This window comes from Ostrea edulis, chromosome 1 (assembly GCF_947568905.1).
Source record: "Ostrea edulis chromosome 1, xbOstEdul1.1, whole genome shotgun sequence".
Classification (NCBI taxonomy): Eukaryota; Metazoa; Mollusca; class Bivalvia; order Ostreida; family Ostreidae; genus Ostrea; species Ostrea edulis.
The window spans coordinates 33,599,878-33,620,667 of NC_079164.1; the positions used below are offsets into that span (position 1 = coordinate 33,599,878).

General features: G+C 35.1%; 1 protein-coding gene across 16 annotated transcripts in view; it reads right to left on the minus strand.

Moving 5' to 3' along the window:
• Positions 1 to 386: 386 nt before the first annotated feature.
• Positions 387 to 20,790, minus strand: part of LOC125659291 (neurofibromin-like) — a 74,490-nt gene continuing 54,086 nt past the window's right edge. For 14 of the 16 annotated variants that reach the window (XM_056146186.1, XM_056146171.1, XM_056146201.1 and 11 more), the window contains 22 exons: positions 19,949 to 20,267; positions 19,525 to 19,708; positions 18,408 to 18,495; positions 18,200 to 18,286; positions 17,394 to 17,513; positions 16,842 to 16,959; positions 16,350 to 16,493; positions 15,267 to 15,487; positions 14,995 to 15,056; positions 14,718 to 14,832; positions 14,379 to 14,459; positions 14,136 to 14,276; positions 13,010 to 13,136; positions 12,836 to 12,923; positions 12,642 to 12,685; positions 12,429 to 12,545; positions 11,223 to 11,443; positions 10,599 to 10,829; positions 9,032 to 9,132; positions 8,687 to 8,826; positions 8,058 to 8,101; positions 387 to 5,870 (listed from right to left, as the gene is read on the minus strand). In XM_056146186.1, the coding sequence (XP_056002161.1) occupies positions 5,535 to 5,870; positions 8,058 to 8,101; positions 8,687 to 8,826; positions 9,032 to 9,132; positions 10,599 to 10,829; positions 11,223 to 11,443; positions 12,429 to 12,545; positions 12,642 to 12,685; positions 12,836 to 12,923; positions 13,010 to 13,136; positions 14,136 to 14,276; positions 14,379 to 14,459; positions 14,718 to 14,832; positions 14,995 to 15,056; positions 15,267 to 15,487; positions 16,350 to 16,493; positions 16,842 to 16,959; positions 17,394 to 17,513; positions 18,200 to 18,286; positions 18,408 to 18,495; positions 19,525 to 19,708; positions 19,949 to 20,267 (3,129 nt within the window). In that variant the 3' untranslated portion in view covers positions 387 to 5,534. The remainder of the gene's footprint in view (positions 5,871 to 8,057; positions 8,102 to 8,686; positions 8,827 to 9,031; positions 9,133 to 10,598; positions 10,830 to 11,222; positions 11,444 to 12,428; positions 12,546 to 12,641; positions 12,686 to 12,835; positions 12,924 to 13,009; positions 13,137 to 14,135; positions 14,277 to 14,378; positions 14,460 to 14,717; positions 14,833 to 14,994; positions 15,057 to 15,266; positions 15,488 to 16,349; positions 16,494 to 16,841; positions 16,960 to 17,393; positions 17,514 to 18,199; positions 18,287 to 18,407; positions 18,496 to 19,524; positions 19,709 to 19,948; positions 20,268 to 20,790) is intronic. The other 2 variants (XM_056146167.1, XM_056146219.1) reach the window with 2 other exon arrangements.

The following is a 20,790-nucleotide window of genomic DNA, read 5'->3' on the forward strand; positions in this document are numbered from 1 at the left end:
CTTTGATCCCTTATTGTGGCCCCAACCTACTCCTGGGGGTCATGTAAGGAAGCTTTCATGTAAATCTCAGCTCTTCTGGCCCAGTGGTTCTTGAGAAGATTTTTAAATGACCCCACCCTATTTTTGCGATTATCTCCCCTTTGACGGGGTCATGGCCCTTTATTTGAACAAACTTGAAAGCCCTTTACTCAAGGATGCTTTATGCCAAGTTTGGTTGAAATTGGTCCAGTGGTTCTGGAGATGAAAAGTTTACAGACAGAGATAGACGACAGACAACTGGTGAGCTAAAAATTATAAAAATAGCTGAACAACTGCAGGACCAAGGTGACTCGGATGCGGTCTCCAATGTTATGCTTCTCACTGTGCGTAAATATAAAAAACAAATATTTTTGCCTTCATTGACAAATTTACTTCATCACATAATTAACAGGACATATTGAACAACAATCAAAATGTTCACAAAAAATAATCCTATCTGATACTATGGCAACAAGACAATGCAAACCAATCACATGATTTACAAGCATAAAGGTACACTTGGTGTAAAATTAAAACAATATCGTTTTCATGAATTCGCCCATCAGAATACGTTGTACATCACACAGTATAGCAGCAAGGTCATTTCTCTACATTGAGACTGATCTTGCTTGAGGTCAATATATGGAACAAATTCAAATTCAAATACATTAATCTGAAGTCTTAAATGAGTGGAGTAACTTAAAGTATGTATTCACTGGTACCTTGTACATGATTTTGGCTAGTGAACATTTTAAGAACTTGCATAATTGTACAAAACATTTTGAAACTGCAAGCATCACTATTTGATTTAAAACACAATCACTTGAACAACCACAAGTCTTAGGGGAACTGCCTATATTGTACAGAGTAAATTTTTAATTTTGCTGCAAAAGTAGAACCAATGTGTTGTATCGACGAGTAGAACCAATGTGTTGTATCGACGAGTATTTTTAATACCTGAGGTTTATCAGTAGTAGTGTACATTGTAGGTGAAAGTCATTTGCAGAATTTAGGGGGGAAAAAATTGATGTTATGTAACGAAGAGCTATAACAAATGAAGTGGATGCTTGCAGTTTGTTCAGTAAAATCAGCTACATGTATCCAACACAACCTATAGACTTGCTGCTTAAACTTACTTTGCCTTTAAGGACCCATTTCGTAACCGTTCCGTCACTAGAAAAGTGACTGTGACCTAGTCAACCTCGTACTTAAAGTTGCTGTTAGTAGTGATCTCTAAAGTTAGCCAGAATTTCAATAGTGCAATTTATACTTTCTGATTAACTGGTGCACATCCTACATTTTTTCTTTCATACAAATATGTATTTTGAAAAGAATTTACTTTGTAAACTTTTCATGCTGTCAAAATTTTCTACATATACTTTCTTGAATAAATTCAATTCTACTTTAAAAACAAAGAAATTCGTTTAAAAAAAAAGAAGGGTAGTTAAGAAATAAAATTGTCATCACATATCCATTTTCTGAAATACAAACCTAAAAAAACATGTATCATTTTCAACAATTTGAAAATCAATTCCTGATCTGAAACTCGTCATCTACAGTAGTTCATAAATCCCACTAGTTTACATTAACTCGAGGTACTATCTACAATAAACAACTAAGAAATTTTAATAAATTATAAATGTATCTGCTGTAGTTGTATCACGAATTATAAAATATACAGTTCCACAACCAAAAATCTTCTCATGTCCCATACAAAAATATAAAGCTCTTGACATAACACAAATTCTGATAATTAAAATATTTTTCTTACAAGAATTTTGATATAAATGCAGCATTGAGCTAAAACGGATATCATGTTCAACAAGCGGACACAGGGACAACCAGACACTGTAGAGAGCATATACCTTTCCATACAGAACAAGAGTGCATATACATTCATAAAAGTATATGTAGACTGGAAAAAAACATTAGCATCCACTAAAAGAACGAAGATTTTGACCCCAAAATATAGGTTTCTTTTGTACAATATGTGAGTGAATGTTTTTCAAGTTGTTGTCCATTTTATGTTGTGCAATTTTATTTGCATGAAGAAGAACTTAATGTGAGCATTTTATCTATCCACGACGAGTTCACCCGTATTAAAAAGAACACAGTAAAAAATAATCAACTAGGATTGTGTGTAAATTTATTACCTGTTGTGTACATATAAGTAAAATGGAGAAAATCAACTTAATATAATGAGATTAAAATTCATTTAAAAGTCGTTTGTTTGCCCTCATTCAACCTACTAAAACGAATCTTCCCAACTCAAGTTTTAAAACACCAAAATTGGCAGTATCTGCATCGGTTTTCTGGTTTCAAGTAAACAGCTTGTACATTATTTAGGACCGTTTGGTAAAACAATACAATTCAATGGGTATTTTCCTAAGAAATAAATTGCCTACATTTCTACCTAATTTTTGAAATATGGTCAGGAGAGGCCAAACGAAGATGTTTTTAAAGGGACTGATTCATGATTTTTCTCAAAATTTTGTTTTTCACTTAAAATGATCAAAATCTACAGCCTAAAATGTGTAAAAGGTTTCACAAAAAAATTAAGGTTATATATCATGACAGAATCTCATAGAGAATTTATCATTTGTTCTGAAAACAAAGATTAAGGGGTGTTATTGTTTACGAAGTTTACAAAATAAATGGATATCGATCTAAGTTTATTATATATTTCACAATTAATTGAAAGTATACTTTAGGTAAAATGTGTCATTTAAAAGTGAAATTTGTGACTGTACAAAATTAAGATGCTTTAAATTACAAAATTAATATTTCACTGGTTTGTTAGTAAACAATAAGACTCGAGTCTTTGTTTATATAACACAAGAATTAAGGTTAAAATATTGCTTTTATCCTTGCATTCAGAAGATCCAAATTTTGATTGTGAACATTAAACGAGTTGTATTTTAAATTTTTACATAAAAATGAAAAATATTTTTTTCAAAAAATGTGAACCAGTCCCTTCAAGAACACACCAATACATAACTTACAAAGCAAGTAAAAAAAACAGGTTGAACACAAGACAGAAAGGAAAAATATGTGTTGTAAAATGTGCACACATGCAATTATAGATGCGAAACGTGCAGGACATGCACTTAAAGATGTAATTTGCATGCGTTTCTGACATATTGCACATGATGAACACAAGATGGTTTTAGTAGAATAAAATAAGTTTCATAACCAACATATTGATAGAAGAGATCATAAATTAGATGAAACAAGAGGCCAATGGGCCACATCACTCACCCGAGTTGTCGTACCCCTGCTGTTGATTAGCTATTGTGAATTCAAAGACCTTTAAATTCCCCATGTTAAACTTTGATCCCCTATTGTGGCTCCACCATACCCCCTGGGACCATGATTTGAACTAACTTGAATTTACTATATGTCGGGAAGCTTTCATGCAAATTTCAATTTTTTAGGCCCAGTAGTTCTTGAGAAGATTTTTAAATGACCCCACCTTATTTTTGCCTTTTCTTGAAGGGAGCATGGCTTTTCATTTGAACAAACCCAAATTCCCTTTACCCAAGGATGATGTTTGCTTGAATTTGACCCAGAGGTTCTAGAGATGGTTTTGAATAGATCCATAAAATTTTCACTAATTCTTAATCATCTCCTCTTCAAAAAGGGTGTGGCACTTCATTTGAACAAACTTGAATCAGCATACATTGTGACAAGTTTGGTTGAAATTATCTCTGTAGTTCTGGAGAAGAAGTCAAAAAGGTTGAAAGTTTACTGATGGACAAAAGGAGATCAAAAAAGGTCACTTGCGCTTTCAGTTCGGGTGAGCTAAAAACAATTTTTTTAAACAAGAGTCAAGAAAAACAAATAGACATTAAAATGAAAATAAAATATGAATGGGGTTTATTTGCGGTACCTGTAAACCACGAAATGAAACTAATTGAAACAAGACAAAAACCAAAATCAAAACCGTACGAAAAAAACCTAACAATTTAGACAAAAATGCATACATTACATTCATATTTCACATGTGTATACCTTATTACAAGACCTTTCTTTGTATGCCAAATTTTTTTTTATCTCATGTTAATCTTGGCTTTGGCCATATGGAGGCATCAGTGCTGTTTTTCATAAAAGTTTTCACTTTTGTCTGTCAAGTTGAAAACTGGCCAATCTACATTCGATCAATTGAAAGTTTAAACCTAACATACTTTTGTCCAAATGTTAAATGATATAAGTTGACCATATTTTTTTTTGTTAGGTTTCCATTTTGGTTTCATTTTGATTGGCTTTGTTTTGTAGTTTACAAGTACCTGTTTATTTGAAACTTGGTGTACTTGTTCAAAAGAATTTATACAACATTTAATCCCAGAATACAGGGATCTGAATCACATACCAACATTACTTTATAGCAACACAAAGAATGAATCTGTCTTTTCTATACAAATTTTGTTGAATTTCTATAAAAAATGTGAAATTCATAATGTAAATAATTGTTTCCCCATTACCGATACACAGAAAGCTGGTTTATTGGAAAGCTTCAAGTTCTTTTAGAGATAAGATCAGACATGCATACAGAGAGGATGTTTATAGGCCTAGTGCCTCTTGTCCAATTCTTTTATGTTCTAGATAAAATATCTATAAATAAATACACTGTCAACATTGTTCATCTTAAAAGTTTGAAAATCAACTGATCAACCAACAAATGTTTCCTAAAAAATGTTTTATCAAATATAAATATAAAATCTTGATGCCTCCATTGTAACAGATACAGTCACCGTATTTGTATATACACATACCTTAATGACAATTTAGATTTATGTATAATAAAATGTTCATATACACGAAACCCTTAGTTATGCTGTTGGAAATAAATTCCACTAAATATCTGTATGTGAATGTTGTGTTCATGTTTAACATAATCTTTTTAGAATCTTACTAGCTGCTGAACTGAAACTCTCGGAGAGTCTGAAGTCCCAGAGAGCTACAGTCTTGCAGCTAGAATCATCCATACAAAACCCCTCCAACTTTAAACTCATAAAAATGCCATCTAACAACATACTGATTAGTTAACAATTAACATAATGTCCCTAGATGAAACCAGTACTGACAACTAACTTATGAGACTAACAATTACTAACAAAACAAAGCACAAAGCAAGCTCAGAACAATAATAAACCGAATGTTCATTTATACTCTATGTAATTCCTATTGTTGCTAGACTATCATTTAAATAATCTGTTATCATTTTTAGTAGCAAAGTTATATAATTTAGGAATGTACAGACTGAGCTCTACTAAATGTTACAAAATTTTGGTATTGGGAGGTGCCTAAAAAAGTACAAACAAATAAATACCTATACAGTAGCATAAGAAATTCTTCAAAGTGGTAAATGGAGGTAAATTTTTGTTCATATCAATAAATAAAGGGAAATGATATGTCAAATCATACTTAATTTACCCCCCGTATTGTATGTATAAAGTAGTGATAATACAAATTTGTTGTTTATTGTGTAATGAGTATTTCACTCCCGGAGAGAAACATCAATTCTCAATCGTCTCCATCACCTTCTTCTTGCTGTCCTTCCTCTTGAAGCTTCCAGTTCGGTTCTTGCCGGGCAGGTTGTTGGCGGAGCCATGGCGCATGCGGTTACTGTTGGCGATGCTTCCGTTTTTGTCTGCTGTGTCCTTATCTGTTGGCGAGTGCATGCTGCTGACACTAAGGCTCGACATGGAGCTGGATAGGTTCAGATTGGAGGAAATCCCAAGGGAACTGGGATATGGATTCAGAATGTCAAGGTCATCACCCGGGAGACAGTTCTCAACCATCATGGCTTCCAGGCAGTTCACCAGCAGCTCGGCTGTATCGCTCTGCGCAGACTGCAGAAAAAATAAAATAGATATAACAACACAATCATAACATATAATGTTTTAATATTAGCAGTGACTTGATTTCCTTTGGCATTTCAAATGAAGCAAAACTATTTAGATATAGTTGTATTTCAAATGAAGAAATATCAAACACGTGTGGCACTTTGCTATAGATGTGTTTTAACTACCAATATTAACAACAAATTAATGGATGAAACAATTCAAATAACATACATTTATTAATACTGAGACAAATAATGCATGAACTTGATGTGGCATGAAATCTACAGGCATGAAAGACTCCACCACCACTGTATCAAATTCAGCAATAGCCAACTCTCAGTTATAACAGCTTGACAAGCAAAGATGTTCTCCAAATAGAATGCATGAATTCAAGTTATCAATAACTAGTATGATATCATATATATTGTTCGTATTTGCATTTCTAATGTTTTTCCATTTGATATCTCGACAAATTGAAATGATAGCCATTTCCTCAATAATGTGCTGCAGTTGTGAACAATGTGCGTATGAATCTTGATAAATATAGTACGTCTATTTTAACGGTTGGGAATTCTGACAGAAATGAAAGTAGAATGTAAATGTAAAACAAAAATTCAATCTTGTGAAAATACATCAGGATATGAACTGGTCCCTGGATCATGAAACATCTTAAGCTTAAGTCAAAATCTGAATATTGCAATGAAATGATTTAGAAGACAACCATCCCAAAATAAAATTGATATTCTGTATTGCTTTATCAAATTTCTAGTGTCTGTAAATAAAAGAGTTTCAGTTCAAAAGCAATGAACATCTTACAGGTGACTGAATATTTGACTTAAGTCTGATTTTGCTACATGATCCTGGAATGCTTCATACTTTTCATGAAGGGCTAATGCATTTCATGAAATAAGCCGATGTGAAGCGTTGTAGTTCATACCATCAGGAATTTCCATAAATGAAGTTTATATAAGGCAGAACACTTGTAAGCTGTTAGTATTTTTCAGCATATTTTGGATGAATTTGCCTCATATCAAAGAAGCGGGTACAGTTCCTACAGTCATCTGGCCCAGAAAATGGATGATTTCAGCAGGACTCTCAAAATCTGGCATTCAAATAAGGAATATATAAACAAACCCAAACTACATTTAATTTGATCCGAAAATGCTTTGTTACATGACAGAAGCGTGAAGATGCCATAAAATTGCCAAAAATAATCAAAAAAATTCAGAGGGTTTTCCTTGCAGAAAATATACTGTTCATGTGTTGATCAAATTCATATTCAAATCATTTTTCGTCTTCCATTAATACACATTATATAGTAATTTCATTTTGCTCAACAGATAAGCACATCTTTTCCTTACCAATAATCTGAATAAAATTTAACAGTTGTCAAGCTCTTTTTGAAAAAAGGTGGGAAAAGGTCTTATTCAAGATGTAATAATGATATCAAATAGGCAATAACTTTGATTTAAGTTGAGATAGTATACTTGGCATATATTTAACTTACTTAAAACACAGATCAAGCTTAATTCAAGACACATTTAAAATAGAGAAATTTTTGGGCCTTTCTATGCACACAATCATGCCTTGTTCTTTCAATGACAACTACTTGTCAATTTCAGATCAAGATTCAATCAAATTTTACTTAATTTTTTATCTGCTCTAATACATTAAACAGTTACACATATGCTCTATTTTCATCATTGATCTCAATCCTATTGCCTCTGACTACATTTTGTTGGTGGAAAATTCTTTGGCAGTATAGCGAGCATGTTTAATACAGAGTTACTAGACAAATTCAAAACACAAAATCTGACTTACAAGTTGGTATACACATGCATGGTAAGTCTATTATAAATGCCTATGACTTATAACATTGACAATGAATGACAGCATACAGTACCGTGCAAGGTCCTTTGGAGGTTACTCATTTTGTACATAAAATACATCGTATGTTTAATTCTATAATGAATTTTTCATGAACAAAATACATCTGACATAGAGTTAAGGAAAAAAAAAAACAACAAACAGTACATCAGAAAAATGAAATCAAAAGCAAAGTTTAAAAAAAAAGGGAAAAAAAAGATCAAAGTAAAGAACTTGTGAGACACGATTATATGTAACCACCACACTGCATAATTGATGGTACACAGATTTTTTTCCTAGTGTGGCCATGCACTAGATCCAGCGTACCTTAAACGTTCCGGCAAACCTCCAAAGGCCTCCGAACCCAATACCTGAAATAAACAACAAACATGCTACTTGTGGGCTGAAATGTTTATTCACATTTCTTAAAGGCTCATCCTTCCTTGTGAGTCAGTATATTTCATTGCATTCTCACTTCACCTCAGGAGGACCTCTTGCCATCAGTCCATTTTTGTCAATATCTCAGAGAATGAATTGATACAGGGTTTTGTAGTTTGGTGTAGAAATCAATATTTGTGTTATTGCATTACTACAGAAAACAATAAAAAGCTCCTACATCCCCCTTTCCTTGTGAAACAACCAGCTCAAGGTAAAAATTTGACTGTTATGTGTACTCTCATCAAAATTGACTGTTTTTTATAAAGTATGTGGCACAACTTCGTTGTTTTTAAAACAGATCGAGCTAAAACGCTGAAATTACGAAAAACAACTCATATGCCTAACATAACTGATATAAGCAAAACCAAGAGCCATGTTGCATATCATCAACTCTCCCGGAATCACACATGCATGTAACTTACATGACATTAAAAAAGATTCATGACACCAAAATTCCACATAGTGCACCATCAAGTTTGCCCGTTGTCACAATAAACACTTGACCTTTTTGTACTTACTCTGTAAGTAGGACAGTTGTTGCTGGGAGGGGTCCTCACAAGCAATCATGTTTTGTATGATGCTCTGCACAGCATTCAGAATGGCCTGGTCATGACACAGTGACAGGACATTATTGATTTTGGCATCCAAAAGACTATGTCTGTAGAAAACACATAATGTTAGCAAATTTCATCACTGCATGCTTATTTATGAAAGAATTTATAGTGATATGTCTACAATAATCTGGGTATGTACATAAAGAGAAAGATGTGTTTAGCTCTTACAGCACTCTGCATTACTTATGTGATCATATACATGTCAACATATTACTTATTCCGATTATACACGTGACACATGATACTTACATCACTGGAAACACTTTGGGGAAGACCACAGATGCCTCTGCTAAATATTCATACAGAATTCTGGCTTCATTTTCATCTGTAGTATTTCTTACAAGAGTGGCCTGAACAGATTCAACCAAATTAGAATTATCTACACATCTCATACATGTATCTTTTGCAATTTGAAAATCGACAAGAAAATGAGTGCTAATTGAAATGGGGAATGTTACAGATGTTTTTCAAATCTACAAAATGGTCTTTTTGTTTAATTAAGCAATTCCAATTCAATTGTACAATAAACACTTGAGTATTAAATATTAGTTAAAAGTATGACTGAAAAATATGTAATAATTTTCTTGTTCTGCACATCTAAGCTTAATTCTAATGTAAAACAAGATGTGTTCTTAAAACAGAAATGCCCCTGAAAGTGCCCATACTAATGAAGACTTTACATAATATTATGTGTTATATTACCATTATATGACTATTTTGGACCTGCCCTGGAGTCAGAACTCTAGGGTTGAGAAATTCACAATTTGGTACATGTACATTCCTTTCTGCTTTCCCCCAATATGCATTTAGCTTTTATATAATACCAGTAAACTTAAAGAAGAAGTCTTTCAAATAAAAAACATTTAATCACTATGACCATTTTGGCCCCACACTGGTATCAAAACTCCCACTCCTGGGATCATTTTGGTAAAGGGCTCTCTGCTCCTTTTAAATATCCATTTAGCTTCAATTTAGGATCAATAGCATTAAAGAAGATGCTAGTCAAATGTTTTACATATAAACAATATATATATATATATGCAAAATTTAGCTTTACCCTGGAGTCAGAACTTCTACCTTGGGGATCATGCAATTTACAATTTTGGTTGAAGCTTTTGCCCTACATGACCATGACTTGAATTTTTCTTTCAGATGTGTGGTTGTTGAGAAGATATTTGAAAATTGGTAAATTTTTGGCAGATTTTGTTTGCCCTGCCCCTAAGGCCCTGGGGGTGCAGGAGTCCTGAAATTTACAATTCATGTCCCCATTGTCCAAAAGGTGCTTCATACCATATTTGAAAAGAATAGGAAGGGTAGTTATCAAGAAGTTAAAAATGTTCAATTGTTAACACAAACATTTAATCACTATGACCATTTTTGCCCCACCCTGGTACCAAACCACCTTCACTATGGATCATGTAAAAAGGGCTACCTTCTTCTTCTAGATATATTCAGTTTCAACTTCGTATCAATAACACTGAAAATGATTCTATTTAGATGTTTTTAACATAAACACTATTTACTAAGTTTGACTCTACCCTGGAGTCAGAAACTCTACCCCGTGGATCATGAATTTACAATATTAGTAGATGCCTTCCTGTTCTACATGACTGTACATATTTTAGGCAAAGAAATTTCACTTTACTGTCCATTATCTATGAAAGTTCGAGGTTTAATGAATCACTCATCTCTGAGAAATCGTCAGAACAGGAGAACGAAAACAGAAAGGAAACAGAAGAATACGAGTAAAAACCAATGTTTCCCCAAATAATTCCATTTGGGGATTTATCAGTAAATTTCCTCAGAGACAACATACCAACACAGTCAGCACCAGGACTTGGGTGGGATAATCTGTCAACACTTCTGGATCCAGCAGCACATTGTTTTCATTGGAGACAGACACCCTCCCACTGCGGGACTGAGACATCACAGATTTACTTCCGTCTTTCTTAGACCCAGGTGTCGGCATGGAGTTGCTCCTGTTGTGGAAAGGTGGCCGGGGGTTTGGGTCGTCCAAGCTCTTCCACACCTTGGAACTGCCTGGCTGCTATTTATAGAAGAGATAAGCATATACCTGTACCCTGAGTAGAATGTCAAGGTTGTGTGGATACACACAAGTCAGATAGTACATAATTTGCTACAACTTAAGTACTTTATTGACAAATTTATGTCAACCTTTGCAAGCCCTACAATGAAGTACATAATTGTTTAAAAGATAAAGAAAAATACAGTGGTTCGATTCCAGAGAAAATCAACCAAAGTGCAAATTGATAAAAATAAAACTGATATTTTCAATAATATATACATGTAGGTTATAGACAAACGACTCCAGGAGAAATAACGGGGCATTAACAAGAGGAGAGACAATGTAACTAGAATTGTTAGTCATGTAACTGTGGTAACTTCACTTTTTGCCAGAGACTTGGACATATTTTATTACCTGAGTCTGGTTGGCATGTACTGTCCCCTTCTGAAGTCGTGCAGCGTTCATAGATCCCACGTCCAGAACTTCCCAGCTTTTCTGTCTCCTGGTCATAGGTGTAGCCACCGGGGGAGGAGTCATTGAAGGAGGTGTCTGGATGTCTGGGGGGACCATCACCTGCGAGGGCAGACTGGGGACAGAGATAACTGGTCCACCAGTGGATGTAGAGGAAAATGCCCCTGTCAATCAAAATTCATCTAATACAAATTACCATTCTCTAGTGATTTTGTTTCTAAAAATACACCTCAAAACACAGCTAAGTTTGAATACGAGAGGCCAATGGGCCACAATGCCCTCTGAGTCCACTGACCCTGCATTATTCAGAGGATTTTTACCCTCTTTAATCCTATGACAAATTTTGACCCCATATTATGACCATTTTGCCTCCTTTATGATTAATTTAAAAAAAAAAATATAATGCATTTTTGATATATGATCAGCTTAGCTCCACCATGGGGCATGAACCCTGAACCCAAGGGTCATGAATTTCATTGTTTTGGTATAGGGCTCATTGCTTATTATAATCATGCTGACAGTTTGACTGATTGAAGTCCAGAAGCAAAGACGGGAATTTTTTAAAAGTTGTAATGCATTTTCAACATACGATCAACTTTTCTGAAGCATGAACTCAGGGTCATGAATTTTTTCTAAGATATAATACATTTTCAATATATCACCAACTTAGCTCCACCCTGGGGCCTGAACCCAGGGGTCATAATTTTCAGTTTTGGTAAAGGGTTTCATGTTCAGTATAATCATGCCTACAGTTTGACTGGTTGATGTCCAGAAAATCACGTCTATATCTAGTCCCTTTCTAATGGTAAATAAAATAGACACTCCTCTGCTAAATTTAAGAGTCAGAAAAGCAATGTATAGATTCTCCATTCTAAGCACAATCATATCGAAAAACCTTTTCCCCCCCACATAATGAGTTTCTTGAATCAAAATTACATCAACTTTTATATCAAAACTCATCTTTTTTGTCCTTGGAATTTAAACCTCTAGCAATTATTGAAATAAATTTTGGTGAAGCCGTATCGATTAATATAACCTAAATGTAACAGATATACTTAAAGCATTATTCACTTTCTTTGGAAAATTATTTGACTACTACAAATTTCGACTCAATGTCTCTGAAATAATGTCCGATGTTGATGCACCCACCTGTAGCCATGTCTGTGTTTAGGCTGTCGCTAGATGGCGACTCCTTCATCATGTACTGAGACGTGCGATGCTTCAAGTGACAGCGACTTCTCACTTCTTCTGACACTGACACCAAGGCTGTAAAAACAAGATTACACTGTGTACATCCCATGAGAAATTTACAGCAGTATGTCAAATGAAATCTACATGTATGACACCTGTAGAGAGTCTTACCTGCCAGGTACGGCACAGTCTGGGGTGTCACTTCAAACTTGTCTCTGAAATATAGACAATTTCGTTACACTTCTAAACCTCATTTTTACAGGGGTAATGCTTGTACTATGTACATTTCGTACTACGGTTTACCTGTCTATGTATATTTCGTTCTACGGTTTACCTGTTTATGCACATTTCATACTAGGGTTTACCTGTTGGTAGGCTTAACTGTGATGGATAACAGCTGGTTCAGAACTCGGATTGTTCTAGAGGTTGTCGTCTGTGCTGGATGTCTAAATCCTGAAAATTCAACAGTATTAGGATTACAGGATATTCAAGGAGTAATTCGTTACTTCAAAAAAACAATGAATGTAATGGTTACACACCTTTCAGAAGATGACCCACTAGAGCAAAGTTAAAGTTGGCCTTGAAGCTGAGTCCCATTGCATGGTCTAGTTGTTTGAAGTGCCACTCTAAAGGATCCCTTGTCTCCATCATTATCTTCTCAAGAGGCTGGAAGTACCAATAAAAATATAAATCATAACACGTAAAAAAGTCTCCCTCCTTCCATTAAGTTTCTGTATGTGTACTTAATAAAGCCGACTTCATGTTTTAGTGGTTTTAGGGTGGGGGGAATGATCTGCAAATTCATGATTGCAGCTAAAAAATGAATGAAATTTATCTAATTTTGTTAGATGGAGTCAATTGATCTAATCCACCATCTTGAAGTGGTCATTGAACCTGATTCGGTGATTCTTTTGCAACACATTGTAATTCAATTTGTTCAAAATTCAAATTTCCTGTCTAATATGTTTTTCAAATCAATTTCTACTTACACACATATAGCCCGGTGTAGATTAAAGCTCTTGATAAGAAACAATACCTATAATCATGATGGTTGCTTGTTCAACTCGGTGAATGAACTAAACGTTAATTTCAATCTTTACTTCAACAAGGTTAATAAATTGTAAAAACACATATCATGATAAAGTCCAAGAATACACTTTTTATAAGCATGCCTTTGGCTTAAGGTTAATCTTGTCGGTCAACGAATTTTTACGAAATGATCATTTTCTGACAAATCCAAAGGTTGAAGCTCAACTTGCAGGTACTGCAAGTTTATTCTGGAGGATCTCCATGCAAGTTTCTCTGGGAATACATCCGTGTGCTCAAAAAACATCATTCCAACACAACACCTGTTGATCTGATTGAGGAAGGCCCAATTTTCACATAGCTCTTCCTACCTATTGATTGCGCTAAATTTTGAGTATGCTAGTTTATACGCTAATCTATGTACATATACAGTACTTGGAAGTCTAATAAAAGCATAAAGTTGCTGGTTTTCTTCTAATGTAATCTACATGTATACACGATGTCTTCTCAGAGAATGCCTGCACATGTATATGCATGTAAAATACATGGTATATAATAAATGACTAGAATTTCTGTTTATAACATATTTACATGTATGTCCACATCTTCATTTACAATGAAAATTCCCTGAAGAGTTACCTCTCTATCAAACAGTCCCATATTGTCCACTGTATGGAGGTTCTGTTCCAGCAGAGCCAGACCTGCAGCGTACAAAGATTGCTCGTCCAACTGTAGGACAGAAATAGCCACCCAGAACAGGAAGCGATGGATGGAAGAGTCCTATCAGACAAAAAAATTAATACTCTACATGTTACACACTGCACCATAAAATCCTGGAACTACACGATTCATACACATTCAGATGATTAACCTCACACTTACCGATCTTAGTAGTGGCTGTAATCTTGTCAGACACATAACAATGGCCTCTATCAATGTCAGATCATTAAAAGACTCCAAAGCCTGCATAAAATAAGAATACAATTGTGAAATAGAAAAGCTCTGTTTTCAACACTGATCATTGTCTAATCTATACAATGATGGCATCTAAGTAAACCTACTGCAGACCCTGAAGCATACTACTACAACACCTGCATGGAAGGAAACAATTCTTGCACAGAATGCTGACCGGTATGCATGGAACGAGACGGAATGCTCTGAGGGTGTAGTAGTATGCTTCAGGGTTCGTACAAGCAAAAACAAGAGCATCAGCACACTTGCCTTCATCATAATTTTGAGAAGTTGCTTGATTTCTGAATCTGTTACAGTTTTACTGATACAGCCAAACACGATGATAGCCCGGGGCTGTAAGGCAGGGTTGTACTGGAATGCAAACCTGTAACACACAATGTCTACATGTTCATCAGTAGTTCATCTGTGGGGGAATCAATTTTTTTTTTAAATTTCTGTTAATTCACATATAATGTAACTTCTCATTGACATTCTTTGAGAGAATTCACAGACTTGATAACATGTCAGAATTTTAATCACACTGCACCTTCTAGCCAAATCTGTCCATTGCTGGAGCCAATCACAACTTGGAATGTCTTTCATTGATGCCTGCAAAAGCAATATTGTATTTACAACTTAACCCTCATGTACGTTTTCAATATTGACAAATCATTTGTTAACACATGCACTAAAACTGGATATCCCCCCCAAAAAGAGCAAATGTCATTCTTCACAGTTATGATTTATTGGCAGTTCACTACAAATGTCATTCTTCACAGTTATGATTTATTGACAGTTCACTACAATTCCAAACCATACCTCCATGATCTCCAAAAGAGCATCTACAATGGTTTCTAAGGAGGACAGGGACATCTTTTCATGTTCTGGTGGGGACATGGTGAAGGATCGATCCCCAGGCCGGAAGCTGGTTCTGAACGCACTCACAGCAGCCGACTTCACCTTGCTGATCCCAAACAGCTGGTAGAACTTTGGCAAAGAGAACTCAGCCAAACTCATCTTCAGAATCTTCATGGTGGTCTCTGAAAATTAAAGATTAAAGTGCACACACTTTGAATATTGTAATATGCAGACTTACTTTTGTTGCAGTTTTATGATTCCTATTTCACTGTAGGCCAAAATTGTGAAATTTTAAACTGTATTGTACAAAAGATAATCAAATAATAATGATGGTTTTGGATACATATATAATCAAGTTTATTATTTCATTATGTAGGCCTGCAATTAATCCAATCACATATCTAAAATCAAGATATATAATCGCCAACCTTCTGGCACCCGCTTTCTGGAGGCCAATAATAAGAAAGAGACAAAACCAAATGAATGTGTTCCAAACAGAGTAAACCCAATATGATCCCAATCTTACAATGAAGTTTGGGGATGGAGAAAAAGAAAAAGATATCAGACTAAAATGATGCTTCCCTTCAGGATGAAGAAAAACATAATTATACACATATACTGTCTTTTTCTATTTACTGTATCTTCTGAATTTATTGCAAAAGACATGAATTAATATAAAGGAACTACTAAAATTGCTTCTACAACATGCATGATGAGCTGTAGGAAGAACCTGCTCTAACAACAAGGGCAAAGACCATGCGTGTTCAGACTTACCATTGACGGAGTGAAGCTGTGAACATGTACACAGGTCAAATTTACCATTGATGGAGCGAAGCTGTGAACATGTACACAGGTCAAACTTACCATTGATGGAGCTAAGCTGTGACCATGTACACAGGTCAAACTTACCATTGATGAAGCAAAGCTGTGAACATGTACACAGGTCAAACTTACCATTGATGGAGCTAAGCTGTGAACATGTACACAGGTCAAACTTACCATTGTTAGAGCTAAGCTGTGAACATGTACACAGGTCAAACTTACCATTGATGGAGCTAAGCTGTGAACAGGTACACAGGGAGTGGATTATGTTGATGACAAGCCCATGGGTGGAGGCTCGAAGAGACAGAGGCCCAGTACACACCAGTAGTGTCACAATGTGAAACAGGAATGGCAAATGACTAGCAACTGAAAATGAAAATTTGACTTCCAACCATGTACATGCAGTTTCATTTAAGCTTTATACAGGATTCAAAGGATTACTCTTCGATTCTTTCTTTTAGCCAAAAAAAAAAAAAAGAAGAAAAAGACAGAATTCTTAAATGCCCATCTTTGTATAGACTATAATGTGGATTCATATTAATTCATGGGGGCCAAGATTTGCTATTCGTCATAATTTTACAGGTTTGTATAATTTTTTTGGATATGGTTTCCATACATTGAAATATCATACAGATTGTGTATAATCTTTTCCTTTGAGATTCATGGGATACAGATATCCACAATATGAAATATATTGTATGTTGTTAAGCTTACCATCTAGGGAGTTATTGAAAGACAACATGAGAAGGTATCTGGCGAGAATGGCAATGTCATCCCACATCAGGTGCTGTTCAAGTGTAGGCGTTGGGGAGGTGCAGGTCTTGTCTATCAGCTGGGAAAATATTAAAAACAAAAACTTTAAATGCTTTTCATGTGATTTGTCCCTACAAATTGCTATCAGATAAAAGAAAACATAAAAACATAGCAGAAAATAAACATCAAGAATTGGGGCTCAGATCTTCAGGCCTTTATATGCAGGGCATTACTATATTTGTTTGTATAGCTCAAAAGCTTTTGTCACAAGGCTTTGAAAATGCCAAATATTATGTCTAAAGTACAAGTATTAATTAGCAAACTTATGAGATAGGCTAACGTCTGAGAAACTTAAGAATTGCTAGACAAATGAGATTTAATGTTAGCATGCCTTTGCAAAAAGCCAGAGACAACAAGAGTTGGGAAGCATGACTCTGCATAATCTATCCCCTTGGTTCAAAAGATACTGGGACAAAAAGTGGCTTTTTAATTTTAATGAAATGTGTAACTTACCCTGCACAATCGACCAATGACCTTTCTGGACACTAGCTGTACATTAGCAGACGTCAAAGCTACTGCCGTATCAGCCATGATTTCAGCCTGTATGGAGCCCAGACCTCCTGTAACACTTCTCTGTAAATACAATGTCATCAAATTATCCACCAGTCCACTTCAAATTCAGACAAAACCTAATATATTTGAAACAACTTCAGTCTTAGAATTCATGTGGTTTCATCTTTTTGCATTCAAATTTTGTCGTTTCCATGGTTCAAGACCACAAAAGCAAGTGATTTACGAATTTAGTTGACTTTCCTTGAAATATCAACTAGGCTCATGGACCATGACCTACTTAAAACTTTGATCCTTCCCAATACTGTGGCTCCACCCTACCAGGCAGGAGCCATGATTTGAACAACTTTGAATCTGCACTTTCACACAAGTTTTGTCTTTAGAAGGTTTTGGATTACCCTACCCCATCTTAACAAATTGATAATTATTCCCCCTTGTATGGGGGTATGCAATAGAAATGAACAAACTCGGAAACCCTTTACCCAAGAATTTGTGCTAAGTTTGGACCATGGTCCAGTGGTTCTGGAGAAAAAGAAAATGTGAAAAGTTTATAGACAGACTGACAGAAGATTGTCAGAGAACTCACTTGACCTTTCAGCTCAGATGAGCTAATAAAACTGTTCTTTTTGACAACTCCGTAAAATTTGATGTCAATGAAAATTGATGAATCCACAGTACTTACCTGTATTGCATGAGAGCAATTTCCAAACAGATTTCAACCTTAAAGATACATGTCATTTACAACTAACCTTTATAAAGCTATCTAGCACCATATCTAAGAGATCTGCAACTTTTCCTATATTTCCCCAAATCTTTGCTTGGATGGAGGGATACATCTACAGGAAAATGGAAATACAGTACATATTCTTTTCAGTTTATAAAAAAAAAAAAGCATGGTTTTTCCCATGAAAATTAAGATATTTTCCTCCATTCATGACATTGGATAGACCCATTTACCTCCACTTCCTCTATTGTCATGGTGATTAATTTGTCAAGGATCAGAGCCACCTTCTGTCTTTTGTTTTCATCTGAATGTTTACAAAATCTGTAAATATATTAAAGTGGAACATTAAAAACCTGTTTGAGTTTGTTTTCATGCATTAAACGGATATGAAAGCCCTTCAGGTAAATCTTAAATAGAGTGTTCCCACATCTGTCGCATGCGAAGGTATCAGTATGGGAGGCTATCAGTGATCGTTATATCATTATACATGTATACACTCAAGGAACACACTGTTCAAAATCATCAATCTCATTTTTTACAGTTTCAAAGTTCTAGGATGTGACAGCATTCTCTACCCAGAGTTCCGTGTGCTTTTCGCACTATATCTCTGTCAACGACTTTTTACAGAAATCTTGTAAAATTTTCTAATATCCAACATTTATGTTTTGGACGAAATATTTAGTCATATTATGAAATGCTTTGGGTGCAATTAAATTGATGCTTACTGTAAATTGTTTAAAATCGCTGTTTTCTGATCCTAAATTTGGAACTACAGTACTTTGTAATATTCCTTATGAATGATGAATGTAGGACATTCATATTGTGAAGATTAAATGTAAACATGGAATAAAAAGTGAGAAAGGCTGTAAAAAATATGATAAAACTTGTAAAACAAGAGACAAACAGACAAATGGTTAAAATGTACTAACAACAAAGTGCCAGTGGGCTATGAAAAGAGCCTGATGTATCACATGTTGCCAGAACTTTAAAGGGAAAGGAAATGAGAATGACTGTTTATATCATGTGATTATATTGTCACACGATTCCAAGCGTTGACAGAGGTGTAAGTGAAGCTTGCATAACTCATCCTCTGGTGAGAGAATGATGTGAAAGATGGACAGACAGACAATGGACAAAGTGATCCCTAAGTGCCGCTGTACTTTGCAGGTGACACAACGACGAGGATGGTTGCCTAACTTTACCTGGTGAGATCTGGTAAGAGGATGGCTAACTTTACCTGGTGAGATCTGGTAAGAGGATGGACACCTAACTTTACCTGGTGAGATTTGGTAAGAGGATGCCTAACTTTACCTGGTGAGATTTGGTAAGAGGATAGACACCTAACTTTACCTGGTGAGATTTGGTAACCATGGAGTAATGTACTCCAGACACAGGTGTTTCATCTCAATGTTGGAGTTTCCAAATCCCTGGATACACTCCTCCAGGAATTCCAGTGTAAGATGAGGTTCATTCAAAGCAAGGGTTTCACTGATGAGCTTGATGAAGATGGTGTTATTAGCAGGAATACATAAACCTGAAAACAAGTTTGAAGATGAATGAATAAATCACGCTAATGTCTATCATCTAACATTTTCATTCAGCTATTTAATTCTATAATACTTCAGTGAAAATACCAGGTTTTTCCCTGTGTACAAGCAATATAACATGCATTTCTTTTTTAACTTTTCATCAGTATATAAAACAGTCTACTTCATATGCTATTCAAAATATACATAGAGAATATCCTAACAATACTATAAATAGCAATACAAACCTGTGGTTTCTAATAATTGGCCCTCAATTTTCAAGTCAAAGGTTTGAGTGAGTGCACAGAGCAAGTTATAGGCAGCAGATCTCAGGCTTGGGTCTGAGCTTCCTAGGTTCAGCAGAGCAACATTGAGCAGGGTGCCAGGCACGTCCTTTGGTCGAATTTTGGTGTGGACTGTCACAGATTCCGGCTGCGACAGTTCCCATCTGGTCCGTATATGAATAATGTCATGGACAATATTATCACAGTCATTATGAATAAAAGAAAGGGGTCCACTCTCATTGGATATCGTTAAGGTAAACTGATTATCATCGACTAAACAAACCTGAAAAAAAGAAAAAAGGGTAATTAATATTAGAACAATGAAGAGTAGGTGAAAATTCAAGAAGGAACGTTCCCCAACAGAGTTTCTTTTTTTCTTTGCTTTGTACTTTTAGTTAATTTGAAATTGCTTATACCAAAATATTTCTTAATCTAATATGTTCCTCAAACAAAAATTATAATATATTGTTTTTCACTCTGTTTCTTATATGCTCCACCAAAATAACTCTTAATTATGTTCCTCAACAAAGATTGGGAGTGGAAGACCTTATGGTAATTGTATGGTTTAATATTACAGTGAAACCTGCCTAATCTGACATGCACTTGGAGACAAATTTCTTGTCAGAATATGCAGTGTGTCAGAATATACAAAGTATCAAAAAACAATGAAAGTATGAAATTGAGAATGAAATTAAGGGTCAGAATGCCCAGTGAAACAAATTGCACAGGTGTCAGATTAGGCAGTTTTTGTGGTATCATTATTATTCTTTCACCCTTTTTTTGTCATCAGGATTTCTCAAAGATGG